The sequence below is a fragment of the Lissotriton vulgaris genome, chromosome 10, assembly GCF_964263255.1.
Source record: "Lissotriton vulgaris chromosome 10, aLisVul1.2, whole genome shotgun sequence".
NCBI lineage: Eukaryota > Metazoa > Chordata > Amphibia > Caudata > Salamandridae > Lissotriton > Lissotriton vulgaris.
In genome coordinates, this window is record NC_141698.1 from 1,151,711,582 (window position 1) to 1,151,737,476 (window position 25,895).

The 25,895-nt window shown below is 42.1% G+C and overlaps 1 protein-coding gene across 1 annotated transcript in view; it reads left to right on the plus strand.

Annotated features, from left to right (window-relative positions):
• Positions 1–25,895, plus strand: part of LOC147689499 (vomeronasal type-2 receptor 26-like) — a 571,238-nt gene that overhangs the window by 109,511 nt on the left and 435,832 nt on the right. The window contains exon 3 of the mRNA XM_086939934.1: positions 14,460–15,296. Coding sequence (XP_086796060.1) covers positions 14,460–15,296 — 837 coding nt within the window. The remainder of the gene's footprint in view (positions 1–14,459; positions 15,297–25,895) is intronic.

Sequence of the window (25,895 nt, forward strand, 5' to 3'; positions counted from 1 at the left end):
CCGGGCCTTAAAAGAATGGCTGAAATGCTTGCACATTTTTCGGCAGGTGTCCAATACACTGTACGCTGCACTGCCTTTATTACCCAAGAATTTTTGGACAACCAGGTTTATACAGTGCGCCAAACACGGCACTCTGAAATAGTAACCGTCCCTCATGGCCTTAACTATATTGGCGCCATTGTCCGTGGAAACATAACCAACCTTGCGTTTTAGTGGGGACAGCCAGTTAAGGACCTTTGTGTTAAAGACATCCAAAATGTTTTCTGCTGTGTGACGTTTCTCCAAACCAAACATGGCTAGTGTTGCATGTTTCCGAGCAGCTTTAAAAACAATGTTCGTGTCAACACCTGTGTTTAGCTTTGCTTTAGCCCCTGAAAAAGAGACCCAGTGTGCAATGATGCACATGTAATCAGCGCCTGCGCCACTGGTCCACATGTCTGTTGTCAGATGTATAGTGTGAACAGCACTCTTCTGCAAAGCTGCCCCAATCACCTTCAGAACATCTTCATGTAGTGCTGGAACCGCAACTCGGGCAAAATAGAACCGGCTAGGAACCTTCCATTTAGGGCAGAGCGCTGCCACTAATTCTAGAAAACCAACCCCTTCTACAAAAGAAAAAGGGAGAAGGTCCAGAGCTAGCATTTTAGCCAGCTTAGTGTTATACAGACGCGTCATTGGGTGGTTGCGTTCATATTGCGCTTCTGTAAACAACATCTTTTTAATGTTGCCCTGGACCAAGGATTTACGGGATGATGATGATATCTTCGACCCAGTTACGCTCGCTGATGAACTTTTCTGCATTGATGTCTCACTCTCTCCCACACTCTTAGTGTGGCTCACATGGGGTGTGCTGCTGACAGGGGTACTGGGTGTAAGTGAAGTGTTTGAATCGTCTTCTTCCTCCTCGTCATTATCAGATGAAACAGCATTACGTGCAATTCCGGCTTCCTCGATCGCCTATAGGTGCGCAAACCATTTGACAGCGTGCTTTCTTTCAAGATGACCTCTCTGGCCTCCGGTACCATAGTTGGAACCCAACTTACCACAACTAACTCGAAGCTTACACATGCTACAAATGGCTACGGTTTCATTTTTTGGGCAAACACTAAAGAAGTCCCAAACTGCAGACTTGAAATGTCTTTGGGGGCCGGAGGAGGCGGCGATTCTGGTGGTGGTGGTCCTGCTGCTAATGCCAGATGAAGTGGAGGATGTGGATTGCCGAACTTCAGTACGTTTTGCACTTTCACCACCATGAATTGAGGTCGAGGACGAGGTGGGTACCTTCTTGCGAGGAAGAAATATGGAAGCGGTAGGATTTGGTGTACTACTTAACTCCAAATCTAATGATTCCATTTCCATTGCCTCCTCGCCGACATCATCATCACGCTCAGCAGCTTCTCGGGATAGGGTCAAAATGTCTCTTTGCTGCATGCCCGGTGGGGCTGCAGTGACCTTTGTGATGACTGGCTCGTCGTCATCGTGAGAGGCTTCATCACCAGCAGTATCTGTCACTTCTTGTTGAGCCTCATCACACTCCATAGGTATGAGTTTTTGGACGACCTTCCTTTTACGCTTAGGTACCTGTGTCAGATCATGGTGTGCCTCACTGTCAGACCGCAGTTGTGGTTCCCAAGACAGATCACTTGCATCAGAACGAGGTGGGCTTGAAGAAGATGTAGACACCCCCCTTGATCTTTTCCTTGCTGGGGATGTGGAAGACAATGAATGATCATCAGGAGGAGTGGCTTCCAATGATACCTCGGCTTCATTGTCGATTTCCTGATGTGCCCCTACTTCGGGAGGAACAACTATTGTGGGCACTTGTGAACCTCCATGCACCTTTGCTTGCGCATCTCCTTTTGCTGCCTCTCCTTCCACATGTACTTGGGCGTGTACTTGCACATGGTGTTGTTGTTGCGGCTGTGGTTGTTCAACACTTGTCAGTTGAGTTACAACAACCTGTGTTGATTCAGGGACATTGCTGCTACTTTCTTGCGATGAGCCAACATCACTGGTCGATGGTGATTGGAGAAGTACACTGACTGCCTCTGAAGCACTCAAGGGCTTTGACTTAAGTTGGCGTGGTGGTGGAGGCACTGAACCCAATGGAGCAGGGGTGCTGCTCCCAGCTTGGTCCCCAGCATATCCTGCTGCTGCAGGCGTACTTTTTTTTTTTCTCCCAAAAAACGTGGCGGGTGGCACACCAGCCTCCTTGGTAACTTGCTTCTTCTGCTCCTTACTAGCAACTTTCTTGCTAGAGGAGCTACGGAGACCTTTTTTTGGGGCCATCTTCTTCAGAGCAGGTCAGACAGCAGGCCGCAGTTGCACGAATTGTAGAGTTGTCTGAGGCCAGACGTGACGTCGCGTGACGTTATGCTGCACACACACACCGCTGCAGGACTTCTTCCTGGCACTGGTGGTTCTCTTGAGTCTTGTGCACCTAAAAAAAATGGAAGACAGAGGAACATCAGTTCAGTTATACAGCACAAAAATTTAAATTCAAGACAACCCACAGAAAGACTAGGCCCATGCAAGACTCACTACCCCTGGGCATAAATAAAGGTTGAAAAGTAGGCAAAATGGTTGGAGGCCTAACAACAAAGCCTGCATTCAAAATGGCCACTTGCCTGCCAGCACATGGCCAGTGCCTGTAGCTGCACTCAAAATGGCCACCAGCCACATGGCCTGTCCCTCCCCATGAACACCCCCAAAAATCGAAAAACACTGCAAAATCAGCACAATCCCATTCCATCCATGCCCTCCATGATGTTTAAGTTCAAGACAGCCCACAGAAAGACTAGGCCCATGCTAGACTCAAATACCCCTGGTGAAAAGGCCACAAGTACAGGCCCAAAAAACGAAAATAACTGAAAAATCAGCACAATCCTATTCCATCCATGGCCTCCATGATGTTTAAATTCAAGACAACCCACAGAAAGACTAGGCCCATGCAAGACTCACTACCCCTGGGCATAAATAAAGGTTGAAAAGTAGGCAAAATGGTTGCAGGCCTAACAACAAAGCCTGCATTCAAAATGGCCACTTGCCTGCCAGCACATGGCCAGTGCCTGTAGCTGCACTCAAAATGGCCACCAGCCACATGGCCTGTCCCTCCCCATGAACACCCCCAAAAATCGAAAAACACTGCAAAATCAGCACAATCCCATTCCATCCATGCCCTCCATGATGTTTAAGTTCAAGACAGCCCACAGAAAGACTAGGCCCATGCTAGACTCAAATACCCCTGGTGAAAAGGCCACAAGTACAGGCCCAAAAAACGAAAATCACTGAAAAATCAGCACAATCCCATTCCATCCATGGCCCCCATGATGTTTAAATTCAAGACAACCCACAGAAAGACTAGGCCCATGCAAGACTCACTACCCCTGGGCATAAATAAAGGTTGAAAAGTAGGCAAAATGGTTGCAGGCCTAACAACAAAGCCTGCATTCAAAATGGCCACTTGCCTGCAAGCACATGGCCAGTGCCTGTAGCTGCACTCAAAATGGCCACCAGCCACATGGCCTGTCCCTCCCCATGAACACCCCCAAAAATCGAAAAACACTGCAAAATCAGCACAATCCCATTCCATCCATGCCATCCATGATGTTTAAGTTCAAACTAGCCCACAGAAAGACTAGGCCCATGCTAGACTCAAATACCCCTGGTGAAAAGGCCACAAGTACAGCCCCAAAAAACGAAAATCACTGAAAAATCAGCACAATCCCATTCCATCCATGGCCCCCATGATGTTTAAATTCAAAACAACCCACAGAAAGACTAGGCCCATGCAAGACTCACTACCCCTGGGCATAAATAAAGGTTGAAAAGTAGGCAAAATGGTTGCAGGCCTAACAACAAAGCCTGCATTCAAAATGGCCACTTGCCTGCAAGCACATGGCCAGTGCCTGTAGCTGCACTCAAAATGGCCACCAGCCACATGGCCTGTCCCTCCCCATGAACACCCCCAAAAATTGAAAAACACTGCAAAATCAGCACAATCCCATTCCATCCATGGCCTCCATGATGCTTAAGTTCAAGACAGCCCACAGAAAGACTAGGCCCATGCTAGACTCAAATACCCCTGGTGAAAAGGCCACAAGTACAGGCCCAAAAAACGAAAATCACTGAAAAATCAGCACAATCCCATTCCATCCATGGCCTCCATGATGTTTAAATTCAAGACAACCCACAGAAAGACTAGGCCCATGCAAGACTCACTACCCCTGGGCATAAATAAAGGTTGAAAAGTAGGCAAAATGGTTGCAGGCCTAACAACAAAGCCTGCATTCAAAATGGCCACTTGCCTGCCAGCACATGGCCAGTGCCTGTAGCTGCACTCAAAATGGCCACCAGCCACATGGCCTGTCCCTCCCCATGAACACCCCCAAAAATCGAAAAACACTGCAAAATCAGCACAATCCCATTCAATCCATGCCATCCATGATGTTTAAGTTCAAACTAGCCCACAGAAAGACTAGGCCCATGCTAGACTCAAATACCCCTGGTGAAAAGGCCACAAGTACAGCCCCAAAAAACGAAAATGACTGAAAAATCAGCACAATCCCAATCCATCCATGCCCTCCATGATGTTTAAATTCAAGACAACCTACAGAAAGACTAGGCCCATGCTAGACTCAAATACCCCTGGTGAAAAGTCCACAAGTACAGCCCCAAAAAACGAAAATCACTGAAAAATCAGCACAATCCCAATCCATCCATGGCCTCCATGATGTTTAAGTTAAAGACAACCCACAGAAAGACTCAGTCCACGCACCACTGAGTACCCCTGGGCAAAAGGCCCCAAAACAGCCCAAAAATCGAAAATTCCAAAATTTTAGTTGCAGCAACTGTAATGCCCCAAACAAACTTATTTGTAAAATTTCTAATCCAACAGTGATCCAAAGAAAGTCAAAAAGGCCTCAAATCCAAATATCCAGCAGCATCCACAAAAAGTAATCCTTCCAGCTCCAGATCGAAATGAAAAGTGACCAAGAGATGGACAAAGCACTGGGAGGAGCCTGCTGAACAGGAACAGGAAGTTGAAGACTGTGGGGCACTTCCTTCCTCCCACCCACCTGCCCCCCTCCCCAAAATGGACTCCTCGCTAAAAAAGTGCAGGCAAATGTCAAACTAAGGAGTTATTCAGATAAAAATCATCATTTCTAGAAGGTTTATGCTGCTTGCTGGTGGATTTCTTGTGCAGAATTGCAAATTTTATATTTTCGCTCGCCGCATCTCAAATCTCGCAATTGCGAAGTACCGCGAGACGTGATCTCGCCGTACTCGCGTTGACAAACTATCGCTGGCAAGCTGCGATGACGTAATCGCGCTCGCCAATTCCCGCGGGATCACACAGCAAGATCCAAAATGGCGCAGCACTCGCAAACTATCGAGAAAAACAACTCGGCAAACGATGATAAACGCCGCGCGCCGCAAAAATTGTATCACCAACGCCGCGCGCCGCAAAAAAAATCCGCTGCGTGCGAATTTGCGGATTTTGCGGGAAATTCGCAAATCTCGTGGATTGCGAATTTCCCAAAAATCCGCAAAATCCGCGAGCGTAACGGATTTTCCGCCCATGCTTATTTCAAATAACTAACTCATTCTTATCAACAAACTCCTTTGGAGGCTACATTACCCATTCCTTTGGTCACCCTGGCACCCTTGGAATTGCGATTCTCAAATAGAAAATCGCAATTTGAGAATGTATCCCCATTCATTCCTATGGGCCTCTTTGCCCATAGGAATGAATGGGACACTCATTCCTTAATTGCGATTCGCAATTTGCTAATCGCAATTAAGGAATTTTAGAGATTCGCAAAAATATTATGATTTTTAACCTACATTCCATTTTGCAATTCTCAAATAGCGATTCATCAAAAATCACTCAAAAAAGGAAAGTAACAGTGGTAGATTCCCAAAAGGACAACACCTAGTCAGTTTATTCTCCAAGAAATCTCGCCCACTCGTACATGGGGCAGTATGTGTGCACACTTCAAAGAACACCCACTGTCACAATGCAGGTTCAAACATGAACTATAACAAGATTTGAAAAAAGGCCAAGGTGCACCACGTCAACATTTAGGGGAATAAATATTCTCAGTGAGGTAAACAGTAATAATCATATCAGAGAGATTTTTCTTCATATAGTTTTGAGAGTTCTTTATTTAGTTCAGATGGTTAAAAAATATACAGGATCTACAGCCGACGCGTTTCGTCCACAAGGGACTTCTTCAGGGCAGGATAGTCAGATGGTGATGATGTCACTGGTTTCTGGACCGTAGGTGAAGGATAAGTGAGTCTACCCGGATAACTATATTAATCATCCGATAGTATCATGAATAATTGGAACTTAAATCCAATTGGATAACTGGCGTAAGAGGGTTCAACTGCCATCAAGATCGCACCAATGATATCAGGTGTTGCAATGTCTTGTGTTCAAGCCACATAGAAAGTGAGGACAATACTCCAATGGTAGTGGAACCAGGGTAGATAGGTAATGGAGACCTCCGTATAATATCCGTATAATATCTACTTAAATCTTTTCTTTATATGCGGGGAAGTATAGGGAAAATTCTATTGCCAGGCACCTCTCAATGAAGCGTGCTACTGCCTCCCCTGGTTCCTGCGTGGCTAGCGATGATAGCATCTGTCCAGACGTCCCCCTCCGTCAATCACTATTTGAGAATCGCCAAATGTGAATTACCTACATATGCCCCCATGTGACTTGTCCTATCTCCTCTTTTTAAAAGTAATCACTGCAAAACTACTACCGACTTTAACGTATGGTAGTGAGGCAATGAATGGGAAAGATGCGGAGGTTATTAATAATGCGCTTGAAAAAACCTACAACATGTAATTCTCCCTGCCAAAGAATGCCTCACAAGCACAGGTGAGGCTGGAATTTGGATTCAATAATCAGAATTACACAAGGAAAGGGCAAGCACTAAAAGTATGGAATAGAATAAAAAATGATCAAGATAACCAAATGTCTCGGTTGTTGTGGCAAGAAGTAAAAGATAACAGAAAATTACATATTTGGTGCTATCTAAATACAGCGATAGAGGAATACGGTATAACATTGATATATGGAATAATACAATCGTGCAGGAAAGCTTCAAAAAAACAATGAATAAACTTACCAACCATTTATCCTTGATAAAGGATAAAGATATCTGTAAGATCCTGGTTTTTGATAAGAAAGCAGCAGACACAGGATTGAGTTGAGATGGAGCTCAGGTTTATTGGAGATAAAAGGAGACACATCCAGATCTCATCCAAGCTCAAAGTAATAACCACCTCAGCTTGAAAGCATACATTCTAGTAACTGTGGTAACCACAAGGAATTCATGATGTCATACAGTGTAGATCAGAAAGTGAAGGATGCTACACATCTTCCCCCCATAAAAAAAAGGCTAGAGCAAAAGAAGAAGAAAACATCAATTATAAACAAGAGATAAACAACAATACTTTCATTAAGATGCATAGTCTTTTAAATGAGAAGGTTTCTTGATTGACCTGGAAGAGTGTCGAAGCACTCTAGGAACCTCAAGATTGGTGTCAAGTCGGGAACCGTCAACATCCGTCCTAAGATCAAGAGCAGGAGGTTGATGATTTCCAGATAAAACACAAATTCTATTTAAGTTCCATATTCTGTGATCTAGGGTTCTCACAGCATTTTTAAAGACTTTAATACTTTTATTGGTTCAGAGAATTTGATTTTTTTGCCAGGAAGCTTAACAACTACCATGTCACCAACTTTTACAGGCGTTGCTTTAACAGCATGTTTGGAATCGAAGTAGAGCTTTCTGCTAGAAGAGTTCAAAATCTCTTTCTCACGCCAATTGAGTCCATTATTTAAATCACTATCTTTAGAACAATTGGCAATTTCATCACTCAAATCCCTTGCCCATGTTGGTTCTAACAAAGTACAAGATGACCTTCCTCTAAAGAGGACAAAAGGTGATTTACCAGTGGAGGAGTGAGGAGTGAATCTATAATTCTCTACTTTTTTAAGAACTTGTTCTTTCCAATTGAGACCTGCCCCTTTAGTCCAAGAGATGGTTTATTTGAGCACTTTGTTAAATCTCTCCACCATTCCATTGGTTTCTGGGTGATAAAGGGCACATTTCTTATGATTTATCCCACACCTAAGTAAGAAAGACTCCATTTCCCTGGAAACCAATTGAACCCCATTATTGTGAGGATGGATTGTGGAAAGCCTTCCCTTGCAAATAGGGTCTCTAAGAATCTTATAACACAGCTAGTCTCAATATTGGAAGTGAAATGTATCTCAGGCCATCTAGAAAATAAATCCATTAAAACAAAAATGAAAATCTGCCCCCCATCAGTGTAAATAGGGCCAAGGATATCAAATGAGACCTCTTTCCACGGTCCACCAGGGAGATCCCTGATGATCATAGGTTGCACTCTAACAACTTTGGATTTATCACTTAGATTACAAACCACACAATCTCTAATGACACGCTCAATGTGCAAATCCATGCCAGGCCACCAGTAGGATGAGCGAACTCTTTTCTTAGTTTTGGTCATACCAGAGTGTGACTCATGCGCCAGGTCAATGATGTTCTTACGTAGTTCAGACGGAGGAACCAATCTAGTCCCACGAACCAAGAGATCATTACAAACTGCTAATTCATCCTTCACACCCCAGAATTTCACACACTCAGCGGATCCCTGTTTCTTAGAATGCCAACCCTTCTCCAAGAGAGACATCACACCAGAGAGAACAGGATCAGAAGATAATTTAGAGCGCCATTCAGATTCATCAATGACCTCAACAGATACAGGGCAAACCTGATATTTATCCTCTTCATAGTCATCTTCTAAAGGTACGTCCAGTGAAACATCAACCAGCCTTGACAAGGTGTCAGCAACACAATTCTGAACACCTGGTATATATTTTATTGTGAAATCAAATTCTTGAAGTGCAATTACCCTTCTAGTTATTCTGCTGGACACTAAATCAATACCCTTTTTGGCGAACATCTCACACAAAGGCTTATGATCAGTTTTGATTATGAACTTGCTTCCACACAAGAATTTCTTGAATTTTTTGACAGACCAAAACACAGCCAGAGCCTCCCGTTCAATAACGGAATAGCGAGTCTCAGGGTCCTTAAGACCACGTGAGGCAAACATAATGGTCTCTAAGACTCCATCATTCTCTTGTTGGAGGACAGCACCAAGTCCCTTGAGACTGGCATCAGTAGTAAGAATGGAAATCTTTTGAGGGTCAAAACTTCTAAGATTAGGAGCTTTTTCAAGCCCCTTTTTTAACGTCTGAAATTCAGACTCACAAGTATCATTCCACATGAATTCAGAACCTTTTTTCAACAGACTCCTTAAACCTACACACTGACCAGCAAAACCTTTAACAAACTTGTTATAATACTCTATCATACCAAAGAATTTCATCAATTCTTCTCTGGAAGAAGGAGGAGGAATCTTAAAAATTGTATCTACCAAGTTGGCCTTAGGTGCAATACCATCTTTTGAAATTGTGTGACCTAAATAATGAATTGATGAGACACCAAAATGACACTTGTCAATCTTGATAGTAAGGTTGGCCCTTTCAAGTCTACTAAGCACATCAAACAAGATAGATTCATCTTCAACATCATTTTTACCAAATACGAGAATGTCATCTTGGCACACACACACCTTTTCACAACCCTTAAGCACCTTCTCCATGATGCGCTGAAAAACAGACGCCGCTGAAACAAGACCAAAGGGCATTCTGATGAATCTAAATGTCCCAAAGGGAGTATTAAAAGAGGTAAGATTTCTTGAAGATTCCTCAAGTTCAATCTGGTGGTAAGCAGAGGCCAAATCCAATGTGCTGAATATTTTTGCATTACCTACTTTAGTTAAAAGATCTGAGATGTTAGGGAGAGGATGTCTGTCACTGATCACACACTTATTTAACTGCCTCAAATCAATGCATAGACGCAAAGAACCATTGGGTGTGCAAGCAGCAACTACGGGCGCAATCCAATCAGTTCCCGTGACTTCTTCAATGATCCCTCCCAACTTTAGTTTATCCAATTCGCTTATCATTTTAATCCCTGAGGGAAATGGGAACAGGTCTAGGCTTGCAAGCATAGGGTTGAGAACCAGGTCTTAGTGGAATTTCAAGTTTGAAATCTTTGAGACACCCTAGTTCATCTCTAAATACCTTAGGAAATTGCATTTTAATGCGTGACAACAGTTCAACATTGGAATCAACTTGGACAGAGCTAACAAGTTCTTTGAGTATTATGGGATGGGAGAACTGGGATCAAGCATTATGTGGAGATACCCTTGATGAAACCAACTGATGATACTGTCACCCTTCTGCGAAACATAGATCTTTCCAACAGTATAACGATCTTTGTATTCAATTCGACCTGTGAAGCATCCCAAAAGAGGAATGAGTTTACCTCCATATGCTAACGGGCGAATGTCAGCTCTAGACAATTGAGTCTTGTTGGACAACTTACCCAAATAAAAATTTCTAGAAATAATTGTTATTTTTGCACCAGAGTCAAAAAGAACATCTGTTGACTCACCTTCAATTTCAATAGTGTCAATAGGACAGTTTCTAAGATCAGCTGTGGTAGTGACTTGGACAATAACCTGCCCACACACAAAATCCTCCTCTAAACATTCATCATCAACAAATTTCACAGAGGTGGAAGGGGTTTTACTTTTGCACAAACTTGAAAAATGTCCCTTTTTCTTACATTTTGAACAAATGGCATTAAATGCTGGACATTTCGTGTCGTTAGCGTAATGACCAACTTTGTCACACCTGAAACACTTAGGTACAAAGGATTTCTTTTTAACTTTTGAAGGATTGAGTGACCCTGAAGATTTTTGTGAATCAGCTACCGTATTTTTAACAACATGCACAGCAGGTTGTTTGTCTTTATTTAAGGTATCTACGCATTTTAGAGAATGTTCAACTCTTTTAGCAAGTTGTAGAACCTCATCTAAAGATGGTTCATCCTTTAACCACAATTCATCTCGAACTTTTTCAATGTTACATCCCACCATGAATTGGTCTCTAATTCTTTTGTCAATGGAAGTAGCAAATTTACAAGAGGAAGCTAATTTCCTTAATTGTGTGACATAACCCTCAACAGTTTCGCCTTCATTTTGTAACCTTTTAGCAAATTGGTATCTTTCTAAAATCGTACTAACCTTGGGCAAATAATGATTGTCTAATTTTTTCATGCAAATTTCAAATTCATTAAGACTTTCTTCTTCTTCAGGAGTAAGTTCTGCTAAATGGTCAAACACATCCTGACCTTCTGACCCAAGACAATGGAGTAGGAGAGATGTTTTGCGCTCAGCACTCAAACTAACCCCACAAACTTTAGCATAACGCTCAAATACTTTTTTCCATTTTTGCCACTTAATAGGAGGGTCCCCAGGAGATGACAGAAAGAATGGGGCTGCAGTGACATTTTGCATGGTTATTAATTAAAGAAAGAATTAATCCAACTAAAGCGTTAAGTAAATTCAAGGGTATGAGAAAATAGAAAGCATTAAATTATGATCAAAAGATCAAAAATTAGGATGAGTAATACAGCCTAGAAAAACATTCACCTTTGTCTTACATATAGATTAATAATGAAATAACAGGAAGCAATCATATAGTTAAGTATAAGTGACAAACTTGTGAGGTGTTGTCCAGGAGGCTGTTCCACAAAGTGCTTCTGAGAAGTAGTTATTCCGAAGGATGAGGCGTTGACAAAATAATAAAAATTAGCAAAGAAATAAAATAAACGTTAAGTACTGTGAAGTAAAAATTACACAGTATCAATGCCACAAAGTGAAATAAATGTAAGCACTGTTTTAGCAGAGTGTAAGAAGCTGAGTTGTCAAGGGAACTGAAGAGACGCGATGCAGGATAAAATGGCTGCCAATGACGTAAGGCGTTATGTTACGCAGCGCCACCAGTCAGAGTTAGAGTTGCGTTGAGACGCGCAGCGGCGCGAGTCCCTCGGAAGACAGAGAAGCTGCACAGTCCGAAACAATGGAGACCAGAAGCTGTACGTTCGGGTGAATCACAGGCTCATGAGCGATGACGTTCTAGTGAATCACGGGATTTCAAGAGATGACAAGGGGTGAGTGATAGCTTTCACGCACAAACGCTCACGGGCTTTGTTTATTTTCAAGACAGTTTTAACGTTGATGAAGCTCGAGACTTGTTTACTTCCAAATACAAAGGGCACATGAAGCTCGAGACTTGTTTACTTCCAAATACAAAGAGCACAGCTTTGGTTGAGAGAGATGTTTAAAAGTAAAAGCTGCAAAACTTGACACTTCAGCTTTAAGTGAATAAAAAGACAGTTCACTTGGCATCAACACGCTTGTCAAAAATGAAGCCCTTTGCCACAACGTTTGGTAGAAGTTAAAAAGGCCAAGTTAGCTTAGAAGCTTAATGAAAGTCACATTAAGAGGACAGTTCCAACGCAGAAGGTAGAATTTCAAACAGTTGCTGCGAAGGTCAGAATGTCTTCTTTGTAAATTAAAGTCAAAATAAGAGGGTGAATAACCAATAAAAGCAGCGGTAGATGCAATCAAAGTAGTGTAAAAAGTACAGTTTAAAGATTTATCCGCTGATGTGTTGTTATATGTCAAAAAGACACAAAGTTCAATTAAAAGGTAGATAAATTTATATTAGAAACAGCCGCTGGTGCAATCAAAGCACAATTAATATTAACAGCCGCTGGTGCAATCATAGGCACATAATAAAGAGAAAATTGTACCTTGAAATTGAAGATAAATGTTTTGTTGAGATAGTTGAGTCTCCTTTTTCTTCAGCTGCCGACTACGCCAATGTAAGATCCTGGTTTTTGATAAGAAAGCAGCAGACACAGGATTGAGTTGAGATGGAGCTCAGGTTTATTGGAGATAAAAGGAGACACATCCAGATCTCATCCAAGCTCAAAGTAATAACCACCTCAGCTTGAAAGCATACATTCTAGTAACTTTGGTAACCACAAGGAATTCATGATGTCATACAGTGTAGATCAGAAAGTGAAGGATGCTACAATATCCTTATAAAAAGGAATCATGCATGGCCAATCATAAATGGATTTAAGGGAAAAAAGGTTAAAAAATATCTAGAAACATCATGGTCTAACAAACACAACCAAATTTTCATTAATGCTAGATTCGGTTGTTTGCCAGGACTATGTCACTTAACTCCATGGAAGAGAACAGAGGAGAATAATCGATGCAGGCTATGTAAATACCGCCAAGAGAACATTATACATTTATTGTGTCTTTTCCCAGTAATGGAATATGAAAGAGTATCTACTCTTAAGAAATTAGTAAGGACATGTCGGCAAGCCCTGATAGCATGTTTACATTCTGAAGACTTGCCAATGATCTCTGCGTTTGTAAAATTTGTATGTGCTGTTGGGAAAAAGCTGGAGGTTTTTATCTGATTTACTAATGGATTGTGCTGATACTTTTTGTAAATATAAACCTCGTATGATTGATATATAAATTGTTAACTTTGATGATATTTTAGCTATTTATGTAAGATTTTAATTAATCAGACAAAATAAAATAAACCTGAAACTTGTGTCTGCTTTGGTACAACTTTTGTGCCAGGGCTGGTTGAAAGGATTTGTGTAGGACAGTGCAGCAAAATGATTTGCGACTCTGTCCTAAGCAAATTATTTGTAAATGAGGCCCTTATTTTGCAATATTTTTTGTTATATTTTTTGTCCTCAAATTTTGTACACCTTGATACAGTGACATAGATATTTAGGAGGCATAAAGCTGTTAGTATAATGTGCGACAATCAAAAATGTAATCGTCTGATATGTTTGAATCCTACCTGTAGGAATTCTCTTACATTTCAAACTTGTGCTTATGGGGATCACAGGATCTATGGAAAAGCATTTTCGTTTGGAATTGTTTGGTTTAGTAGATTGAGGAAAGGATAAATATTCCATCATGCTCGATCTTAAGTCACAATAATATCGCATCTATGGTGATCTGGTGGAACAACCTTGCAATCTTATCTATGAGGTGACGCAAAGCTACCCTGTGCGGCTTTGCATGGCCTCATAGATACTGCATTGCAAATATTTAGCAAGCACAAGGAAACACATTATAGATTTCTCATGAAATAGTGGTCATTCTGTCATGAATTTGTATGTGGGAAAGCACTAAATTAAATTGTAATTGGTCAAATGAAATTACATCTAGCTCATCAGTATATATTGCAAATTGTCATATACAATGTACATACACTAAATATTTTCTAGCTATGTTACTGTTAGCTAAAGCTAAAAGACTTAGTCTTGGACAGTGCAAAGACTATGCATGCTTCATAGCACTTTTAGATATCTTTGTTGAGTACCATAGTGCCCAGAGAGCTATGACTTAGTTGAGTGTGTGTATTAAGTTATATGTGTGGATTTTTTCAGATAAGCTATGGTGCCATGGATCCAATCTTTAGTGACAAACATCAGTTCCCATCCTTTTTCCGCACTGTCCCCAATGAGATCTACGAGACACGCGCCATCGTCCGGCTGCTCAAGCACTTTGGCTGGACCTGGGTTGGAGTCCTGACATCGGATGATGACAGTGGCAGGAGGGCCAGTGAGGAGCTGGAGAGAGAGATCAGCAGGAGTGGAGGCTGTGTGGCCTTCTTAGAAAGATTCCGCAAACCCCCTCACGTCACGCAAGCTGAGACTGAACAGATTAGTGAAGTGATTGATAATTCTGTTGCCACCGTGGTGATAGTCCACTGTCCAGTACTTTACATGACACAATTCTTTCTGACTTACTTACTTCGTAAACGGCCTGCAAAGGTTTGGATTGCCACCACAACTTCTTCATATTTGAACTATTATATGTATATGCCACAGAAAGGTGTGGCTAAATTCAATGGCACTCTACAATTCAATGTCCGCAGAGGAGAGATCCCAGGACTGAAGGAATTCTTATTAAGTGTAAAACCTACCAACTTCTCAGACCTTGATCCATTTCTGAATATTTGGACATTAAATTTCCGCTGCTCAGCAGCTTTATCAAATGGCAGCTTTGCCTTTGAGGAATTCTATCGTCATTGTAGAGAAGACCTCACGATGGCACAGATGCCTGTCACAGAATATGATGTTAACAATTTCATCATCACTTACAGTGTCTACAAAGCAGTCTACGCCGTGGCTCATGCTTTACACAACATGATTTCATCCAACATGTACCCAGGTCTTTCTATGGACAGTGAGAGCTTGAGGAAGAACTTCCCATCATGGCAGGTAGAGAAACATGTCTTATTTCTGCATAAACACACCCACAGGTAGGTGAGCCTCCACACTTCTCTGGGGTGTGAAGGGGATGGGCCACTGACCAGAATGGTGCTTCAGATCTAGGATGCAACTGTGGTGAGTGGCTAGGGCTTGTTTAATGATGTAGGTGTGTCTTGAGGTCATACTTTCATGTCTGTGGCTGGTGTCTATGCTGCCAATCATGTGTGATCGAGTGTAAACATTAACATATATTATTCTAATACAGGCTGAGATGTAGCTACCACTGGTGCATTCGATACAGTGGCACCCGTGCCCCAGAGTGCTCAGGACTCCACTGAACACTGATAATTGCTCTATTTCACTACTCCCAGCAACAGCAAAAGGGGCCATCACATCCTTGCCAGGCTACTGCTTTCATCAGTGGCTTCATTGAAATTTTGAACATAAAACCTACATTAGTGATATGAGAAGGAGCTTCTAAACATAGAGTAAAGTTCCCTCACCCTTTTCTGTAAATAATGTTCTCAAACTACCTGCCTCCCTTACTGGTCACACTGCATGACCAGCAAGCGGAATTTAACCCTTAGGCCCTGTCTATAGACAGGAGTTTTGTTATCCATATTTATATTCACTGAAAAAAACAAAGGTTACACAAACAATACAGTTGAACAAAGGTTGCAGGGATGTTATAGTAGGGCTCAAATTTCACAAGCATAAACCCAGTGAAATTTAGCCATTATAGTTACCTGAGCTAAATATAACGTATGCTCCTGCAATGCACTGCTGATGACCTCACATATTATATCAGGTGCACAGACATAATATCGAGTCCAAAATATCGTTTGGACATAATATTGAGTAAATAATATAGACTGGACAAAATATTGACTGGACAGAATATAGACTACAAAAATATCGTTTTTAAGGTAAGTGAAGTAATATCGACTGTATAAAATATAGATAGCAAAAATATCGATTTTTTAATAATATATAATATTTTAAAGTGTATTTTTATGTAATAATATTAGTGAAAAGTGTGTATTTATGTTATAAATAATTTTATTAAATGATGTTTGTTTTTATAATTAATGCATAATGTAATTCTGTAGCGGGTTGTGGGTTTATAGGGGAATAGGGTGGGAAGTAATTTAATTATAATTAATTAAATATGTAAATTTAATAATTGATATTAATTTGTAATTAATTTTTTATTAATTTATATGTGTCAAGTAATTTAATAGTAATTGCAAAATAATTATTAATAATTGATTAATTGGTAATTATGTAAATTTTACTAATTTAATGCAGTAGCGGGTTGTGGGATTATAGGGGAATAGGGTGGGAAGTAATTTAATTAAAAACAATTAAATATGTAAATATATTTATTGATAGTAATTAGTAATTAATTGTTAATTAATTTATATGTGTTAATTAATTTAATATTAATTGTTAATTATTTTATATTAATTGATTAATTGGTTATTATGTGAATTTTAATTTCTGTAGCGGATTGTGAGTTTATAGGGACATAGGGTGGAAAGTAATATATTAATAATTAATTAAATAATAAAATAAAATACACAGTATTTATTTGGAAATAATAGTGAAATAGTTTATCATTATTAAAAAATTTATTGTTTATGTTTAATTAATTTGTATTAATAGGTGAATAATTAAAAGAATTAATGTTAATTATTAAATGTCAATTAATATTTATTCTATTACATAACATTTTTATTTAATTTAATTAATTATTATTATATTAATTATTATTAGATATTTCTTGTTAGATTTTTGATTTATATATGAAAGATTTACTTTCCCTAATGTTGTATTCTCTGGAGTGTGAATTGTAAGTTTTACACCTACGCTTTCCAACACTTTCCTTACTGTTGCACCCACTGGAGTTGGAATAGTAATTTTAACCCCTATGCTATCCAACGCTTTCCCTACTGTTGCACCCACTGGAGTGGGAATAGTAATTTTAACCCCTACGCTATCCAACGCTTTCCCTAATGTTGCACCCACTGGAGTGGGAATAGTAATTTTAACCCCTACGCTATCCAACACTTTCCCTACTGTTGCACTCTTTGGAGTGGGAATAGTAATTGTAACCCATACGCTATCCAACGCTTTCCCTACTGTTGCACCCACTGGAGTGGGAATAGTAATTTTTACCCCTACGCTATCCAGCGCTTTCCCTACTGTTGCACCCACTGGAGTGGGAATAGTAAATGTTACCCCTACGCTATCCAACACTTTAGCTATAGTAGAATTCACTACAGTTGTTACAATAGTTGTTAACTATTTTGCTATGCTACGGTAACATTATTAGATATGTTTATTTAATATAAAAAAAAATATATAAATATATATGTATTATTATTTTTTTTTTTTTAATTTAAAATAAATATTTATTAATATAACATTATTTTAATAATTTAAAGTAAGTTTAGACTAAATATATTTATTACTACATTAGTATTAACTTAATTTAAAGACATTTAAAAAAAACGATATTTTTTACAGTCTATATTTTAGTAACTCGATATTTTAGAGTCAATATTTTTGTACTTACCTGTTTAAAGATAGCCAGTCGATATTTTGTCCATCGATATTTTGTCAACAATATTTTGTCAACTCGATATTTGTGAGGTCGATATTATTTCAGTGATCCATTATATCACTAATGACATTTCTATTTTCTAAGTAAAATGTCCCTGTAACCTTTTTTTCAGTAAAATTATACATTGTTTATTCTATTTCCTAATTATAACATCCATGTAACCTTCGAAAGTTTTTTTTTAATTGTATTTCCTAAATGTAACCACTAACCTTTGACATTGAATGTGTGACTGAGGACATGAGTATCTGAGTGACTGTTGAGTGAGAGTATGTTTGTAGGTGGGTGTGAGAGAGTATGACCGGGGCTTTAAATGGCTATATGAGAGTCTGTGTCAGAATTCCTACCACAGCTCACCTCTTTTGACTATCACAATTTACCTGCATAACTCATATCATTCCTCCTAACACGTTTGAATGAACAATTGTCTTGTAACCAATCTTTTGACCATATTACATACTGTTGGTAATAGCTTGTGGCAACTGGTACACCCCCACTTTGTTTGAAAAGGCTTACATGTTTTTATAAATGTTTTGTCAATCATATGCAAGGTCAAGTTTAAAGCACCATGGAAACATCCAGAAAATCACAAAACATAAGCATCAAGCCAACAGCATATTTGACCTCAATGTGGACTTCCTGAAAGCCAGCCCTCATCAATCCAATCACCTGCACCTGTTCCTTGCTATAAGTCATCAATCAATCAATCAAACATTTGTAAAGCGTGCTACTCACCTGTGAGGGTCTCAAGGCACGGGGGGGGGGGGGAGAGAAGACGCTACTGATCGAACAGCCAGGTCTTGAGAAGTTTCCTGAAGGTCAGCACGTCCTGGGTTTGCAGCAGGTGGGTCGGGAGGGTGTTCTATGTCTTGGCAACAAGGTGGGAGGTGCTGTGGCTGTGGCGAGGAAATCTGAGGATGAGGGGTGCAGAAGCGTTTTGTATGCGTTGAAGTCTTTTCTGGAGCTTAACCATGGTTTCCGCGTAGAGGGAATTGCCGTAGTCCAGCCTGCTGCTGATGAGGGCTTGAGTGAATGTCCTTCTGGTTTCAGTGGGGATCCATCTGTAGATCTTGCGGGGCATGCGGAGGGTGTTGAAGCAGGAGGAAGAGACCGCATTGACTTGCTGGGTCATAGAGAGTGTTGAGTCCAGGATGATCCCCAGGTTGTGAGCGTGGTTGGTGGGTGTTAGAGCAGTTCCCAGTGTGGCCGGACATCTGAAGTCAGTCCATGTGGAGGGGGTAGAGCTGAGGATGAGGACCTCCGTCTTGTCAGAGTTCAGTTTCAGGCTGCTGGCCTTCATCTACGCTGTGACGGCCTTCATTCCCTAGTGGAGGTTGGATTTGGCGGTGGCCGGGTCCTTGGTGAGGGAGAGGATCAGCTGGGTGTCGTCTGCTTATGAGATGATGTTGAGGTGGTGCGCTTGGCTAACGTTGGAAAGAGATGCCATGTAGATGTGTAAATGGGTCGGGCTGAGGGATGATCCTTGGGATGCACTGCAGGTGATCGTGGAGGCCTTGGATCGGAATGGGGGAGGCACACTCTCTGGGTTCTGCCGGTGAAGAAAGAGTTGATCCAGGTCAAGGTTTTGTCGCGGATCTCTGTGTAGTGGAGGCCTGTGCGCAGGGTGTGGTGGCAGGTGGGGTCAAAGGCGGCGAGAAGTCCAGGAGGATGAGGGCTGCGATTTGACAGTTGTCCAGCAGGACTCTTATGTCATCGGTGGTGGAGATGAGGACGGTTTTGGTGCTGTGATTGCTTTGGAAGCCATATTGGGATGAGTCCAGGGTGTTGTTCTCCTCAAGGAAGTGGGTAAGTTGTCTCTTGGCGCTCTTCTCAACGACTTTCACCGGGAATGGGAGCAGGGAGATGGGTCAAAAGTTCTTGAGGTTCTTTGGGTCTGCCGTGGGTATCTTGAGTAGGGTGTTGATCTCGGCATGCTTCCAGCTCTCCAGGAAAGTATCGGTTTTGAGGGAGCTGTTGATGATCTTCCGGAGTTAGGGTGTGATGATAGAGTTTGCTTTGTTGAAGATGTGGTGGGGACAGGGATATGAAGGTGAGCCATAGTGGATGGGGTTCATGATTTAAATGGTGTCTTCGTCATTGACGTTGTTCCAGGAGGGCAGGAGGGCAGTGTGTTTGGTGGGTGTTGAGTTGGCGTGTCAGCGTCTGTCGTTGGTGTCTGGGTGTCAAAGCCGTCATGGATGTCTGTGATCTTGCGGTGGAAGAGGGTGGCCAGGGAGTCGCAGAGTTCTTGAGACGGCGGTATGTCATTGGAGCTGGAGCTCCAAAATCCTGATGGTGTTCCTGTGGACGATGGTGGTTCCTCCTCCTGGTTTGTTATTTCCGTCCCTGCAGGTGATCTTGTAGCCGTCCGGGATGGCTATGGCCATGTCGGGCAACAAGGAGGTGTTCATCCAGGTCTCCACAAGGAAGGCGACATCCGGGGAGGATGAATCAAACAGGTGCCAGAGTTCAACGGCATACGTGTGGACTGAGCGGGTGTTGAAATGAAATGAAATGAAATTAAATTGGATTTATAAAGCGCATGGCTGCCCGTAAGCGTCCCAGTGCTACCATGCGAAATTAAGAGGCTCTGAGGAGGGGCAGGGGAATTTTAAGAGGCTTTGGGAAAAAGAAAGAATTTAAGACATTTGCGGAATTTGCTGAGGGATGGTTCAGTGCGAATGTGTCAAGGGAGGGCGTTCCAGGTCTTTGCTGCATTTACCAAGACGCGACGGCCTCCGGAGCGAGCTTTTCTGACTCTGGGGACTATGACCAGGTTTTCAAGGTCCGATCTCAAGGCTCGTGAGGGTCTATATGGGCGTATCAGGCTGCTAAGGGCTTGGGGACCTTTACCCTGAAGAGCTTTGTGGACGATGCATGATGATTTGAAGGAGATGCGTTCACGCACTGGGAGCCAGTGCAAGGTTTTCAGCAATGGTTTTGCTGATGCTATTCTTGGGGCACCCAGGAGCATCCTGGCAGCAGCGTTTTGTACTCGCTGTAGGGTGTTGATAGTGGCTTCCGGGGCTGCCAGGAGCAAAGCATTACTATAATCCAGTCTGGACAAGATCAGTCTCTGAATTAATAGTTTTCTAGATTGAAAGGGTAGCAGTGACAGGACTTTCCGCACAGTTCGGAGCAGGCCGAAACATGTGCCTGCTACTTTCTGGGCATGTGCCCTGAAGGTTAATTCGGGCTCGAACCATACCCCCAGGCTCTTGATTTTGTCTTTTGGTGAGGGCACCTCTCCCATGCACGGGGGCCAAGATGTGGTGGGTAGAGAGGAGAGTTGGTGACCCAGCATTAAAATCTCGGTTTTTGCTCCATTTAATTTGAGCTTGGAGTTGGTCATCCAGGAGAAAATTTCCAAGAGGCAGGCTGAGAGGTTGTCTGAGCATCCCGAATTTTGCGTCAGCGAGACGACTAGTTGGGTGTCATCCGCATAAGTGACGCATTTAATCCCGAACGGGGCTACTACCTCCTCCAGTGGGGCCATATAAACATTGAATAGGGTAGGGCTCAAAGATGAGCCCTGGGGGACTCCGCACTGGGGGGGAGTAGATCTGGACATAATGCCATTTTCCCAGATCTTAAATGCTCGTTCATCCAAAAAGGATTCCAACCATTTCAGGGCCATTCCCGTGATCCCGAGTCTTGCAAGGCGGTGGACTAGTATTTTATGGTGCACCATATCAAATGCAGCGCTTAGATCCAGGAGGATCAGAACTCCAGACCCCCCTGAATCCAAGATGCATCTTGCCTCCTCAGGTACCACTATGAGGGCTGTGTCAGTGCCCTGGCCTGGGCGGAAGCCCGTTTGCGAGCCACTCAACAGGTCATTGTTTTCTAAAAACCCAGAGAGCTGTTTATTTACAATTCTTTCAGCAATTTTTCCTAGACCAGGCAGCAGCGAGATAGGGCGATAGTTGGCCAAATCGGCCATGTCTAGGCCTGGTTTTTTCAAAAGGGTCTTAATTCTTGCTTGCTTCCAGCTGGGTGGAACCACTCCTTTAGCGAAGGAGGCATTTAGTAAGTCTGTTGCAAGGGGGGTGATGGTGTCAGCTACTTTTTTGAGGATATACATGGGAGTAGGGTCAGAAGGAGACCCGCTCTTCACTGCGGTGAGCGTATTGCAGAAGTCATCCATGGTGATGGTTCCAAGACTGTCCAGCCGGGGTGAATGGATCGGGGCAGAGGGGACTTCATCGCCAGCAGCGGGGACAGCCTGTGGGAGGGAATCAAGTATTCTTTGGACTTTGGTGTCGAAATACTCTGCAAGCAGGTCACATCTAGCTTCTGTGCACTCCTGGTTGGTGGTTGGAGTGGGGGATTTAAGCTGTTGTTTTACAATTTTTAAGGTCTCCCTAGAGGAGTTGGCGGATGTGTTAATTTTTTTCCTCGAAAAAGGCTGCTTGGGTTTTCTGCCGTGCAGTTTTATACAGTCTTAAAGCCGCCTGGTAGGAGAGCTTACTGTTGGCTGCCCAATCCTTCCTCCAGGTGCGTTCCAGCTTTTTGCAGTTTTTCTTAAGATCCCTCAGTTCAGTGGTGTACCATGGTGATTTGAAGGTGCCACTTTTCTTTGTGATCTTTTTCAGGGGCAGTACTGCGTTAAGGGAATTGGTAAGCCAATTCTGAAAGTTTAGAAGTATGCATCTGAGATTGTTGGGCCTTTTTTGGTGGGAAAGGGGGGATGTGCAGATGTGGGCTGGCTTGTGTGACTACAGTTGCGGCTGGTGATGGGTCCATGGGTGTGCTTCGGGTTGGCCTGGAAGCAGGTGGAGTTTCGGCCGGTGTTGATGCATGGAGGGTGTTGGTGTTGTAGCGGCATTGGGTGTTGTTATGTTCACGGGGCGAGGTGGTCTGGTGCTGGGCACGGTCCCGGCGCAGAAGGGAACAGATGGGCTTGCCTTAGGTGCACCAGCAGTGCACCTAAGGCTTGTCTGCTGCGCATCTACGTAGCGGTCATCATATGAAGGGGAGGGGGCGGGAGCAAAGGTCGGTAGCGGGTGCAGGCAGGATTGGTGGTGTAGCCGCAGGGGCAGCTGCGGCGAGAAAACAAGGCACAACAACAGTAAAATGCAAAATACTAATGCAATACGAAAAACAGTGAAGAACGATGAGGAAAATAACAGGAGCACAATACAAGGCAAATGAGGGGCAACAAGAGGGACAGGGGGAGGACCTGAAATGGACAAGCTGCAGGGGGTTGAGCGGCGGCACAGGAACAGGCTGCTGGCTCAAACCCTGGGACAGAGCTGGAGGCTGGAGACTGGCTGAATGGCAGGCTGCAGGGGTGAGTGCTGGCCTTGAGCTAGGTCAAGGTTTGCAGCTTTTGTTAACATTCTAAAACAGCTTCCAGAAGACATCCTCATCAAATTAATCATCTGTACGTGTTCCTTGCAATAAACAATTAGAACATGACTGTGGGGAGATAGGATCTTTCTGCATAGTTACACTCAATTCAATTATTTTATTATGATTTGGAATTCCAAGGAATTCCACATAAAATACAAATAAAACATAATTTCGTACACATCATAATATTTAAAGCACACACATACAACTTCAATTTTCTTCGAATACACCCGGAAGTACCTAGCTACTTTTCTTAATTAGACTCTGCACTATGGGGAACAACAGAGATCAGTGTCTAAAACAAAGATTACAATTTCAGATTTCCTACATTGCATCCTCCCTGGGATAAAAAACTATTTTCGTCCATTAAGCTCTTCACTACAATGATTAGAAACTTTTTTACGGAGATGAACATGGAGCAGTAATAGCAGCAACATTTTTATAAAGTGCTAATGCTTTACATAAAGTGCCAATGCATTGAAACCCTATTCTAGAGCATTTCTCACAAATGACAATCTAGATGCTATAAATCAATATGCATGATAAATTAACTATCATACAGGGATGCTAGTATAGAATAAAAATAGTATATAGATTGTCCTATTTAATAACTGATTAAAATGCTTGAGGTGCGTAAAAACAAACTAATACATAGAATCACAACGCATGGTACTATAAAAACCTACGAGTCACCCTCGCCCACTAATTTTCAATAAACATTCAAAAATTCTTTAAAAAAGCAAAAAGTTTTAAAACAAATCAATTCAGATGGGGGGGAGCAGAAGGAAGTTGCGAGCCTGCTCTGCTGTAGAGATATTTATACTGTAAAAAACCAAGTCTTAAGTATTTACGACGTATTAAGAGGAGTGCTGGGCACACAAACAGAACATGGTTAAGATCTTGTATGCCGCCGTTACATAAATCACAGTGCCTTTCATTTTTGGGGATACCCTCCCAGGCACCCGTTACGATCTTCAGAGGAAGCAGGTTCATTCTTAATAACAAAGTCACTCTGCAAACTCCATGATTCAAGTTCAAAAGAACGTACGGCTGAGGCTTTTTAACTTGAGAGCTCTCTGCAATACAGTCCAACCTTCTATTCACGCGGCATATTTTCACATATCTTTCCCGTGAAATCACATATATGGTTCTTTTAATTATATGCTTTAAACCTGTTTTATCCATACCTGCTGCCACTTCAAAATCTATACCAAAACTACTCAAAGCCTTTAAATAATTCCTAAAAATTACACTTTTCGATAACATATTAACGAAGATTTCCCTATGTAAAGCCAACGTTAATAGATTCTCCTGGCCATTTAACAATGCGTTACCCCACCTTAAACAAGCTGCCATTGTTAAGGTATAGGTTGAAAGACGGCCAAATTCGAGCCTAAGAGCCGCGATTGATGCAGCATGACTCAGATTGCATAATTGGCGCCAAATTTTTCCTTCCACTTTCTCGAACTTTGCCCATTCGCTTTCATCTATCGTTTCAGTTGCATAATTCAGAGTTGGGGGGATCTTTATTTTGTATACTGCAATAGTATGTTAAAAGTGTCTTTTCCCGCATTGTAAATACAAGCGATTAATTGCAGAGGCTTGCGAGATAGCTTTACTTTTGCAGTGGTCCATATGTCTATTAGCAGAACACTTATTTGTGAAAATGTTTCCTAAATAGGGGTAAAATTATACTATAAATGTACTATTTCCATAGTGGAGAAGTGTGGCTCAATGATTAGAGCGGCAGACCCTGATGCAGAGGTCTAGCCCGGGACCAGGGTTCAATTCCCCGCCTCGGCGGGTCTTGGGCTCAAAATTCCACTGACCTGATCATTCTCGCCTCGGTGCCTATTCCAATCATGGAGTCCCACTCTGCAACTCTGGGCAATAGCTTTCTTAAACTCCACAACGGCCCCCACAACGCTAAAGATGCCTGGCCTCCACCTTGGGGGTGCCCAGGAGTGGACGCCTCACAGGGAAAGCCAGGATGGGTTCCACAGTGGTATTCGTACGAGCGCCTTGAGACCCTTGCGGGTTAGTAGTGCGCTATACAAGTATCAATTTACAATTTACAATTTTACAATTTATTATTTCATCTCCTAAAAACCATTTCAAATTTGATCTAACCTTACAGCCAGTAGAACTAAAAATCATCACTTTACTCTTAGAAACATTTATTTTTAAAAAGTATTCCCTAGTGTACCTAACTAATTCAGTCAGTCGTCTCTGCAGCCTAATTGAGGTTAAATCCATTATTATTGCATCATCTGCGTACAATAGACAACTTATTTTTGAGTCTCCCAATTGTGGAGGATCCCCTTTACTCTCCCCTATCCGACTCGGTAGGTCATTTATGTAGATTGAGAAGAGTAAAGGGGCCAATAAACATCCTTGCTTCAACCCGTAGTTAGTAGAGATTTTCTTTGAGAGACCTTGAGTCCCCCTAACAAAACTTGGGTCCATGTTGAAGAGTGGAGAGCAATTATTACTCTTAACAAGTTCTCTGGGATCCCCATGGAAGTCAGTTTCCTCTACAGCGTCCCCCGATCTACCCTTTCGAACGCTGTGGAGAAATCGATAAATGCTGTATACAGCGAAGTCCTCCGACCCACAGGGTATTTATCAAT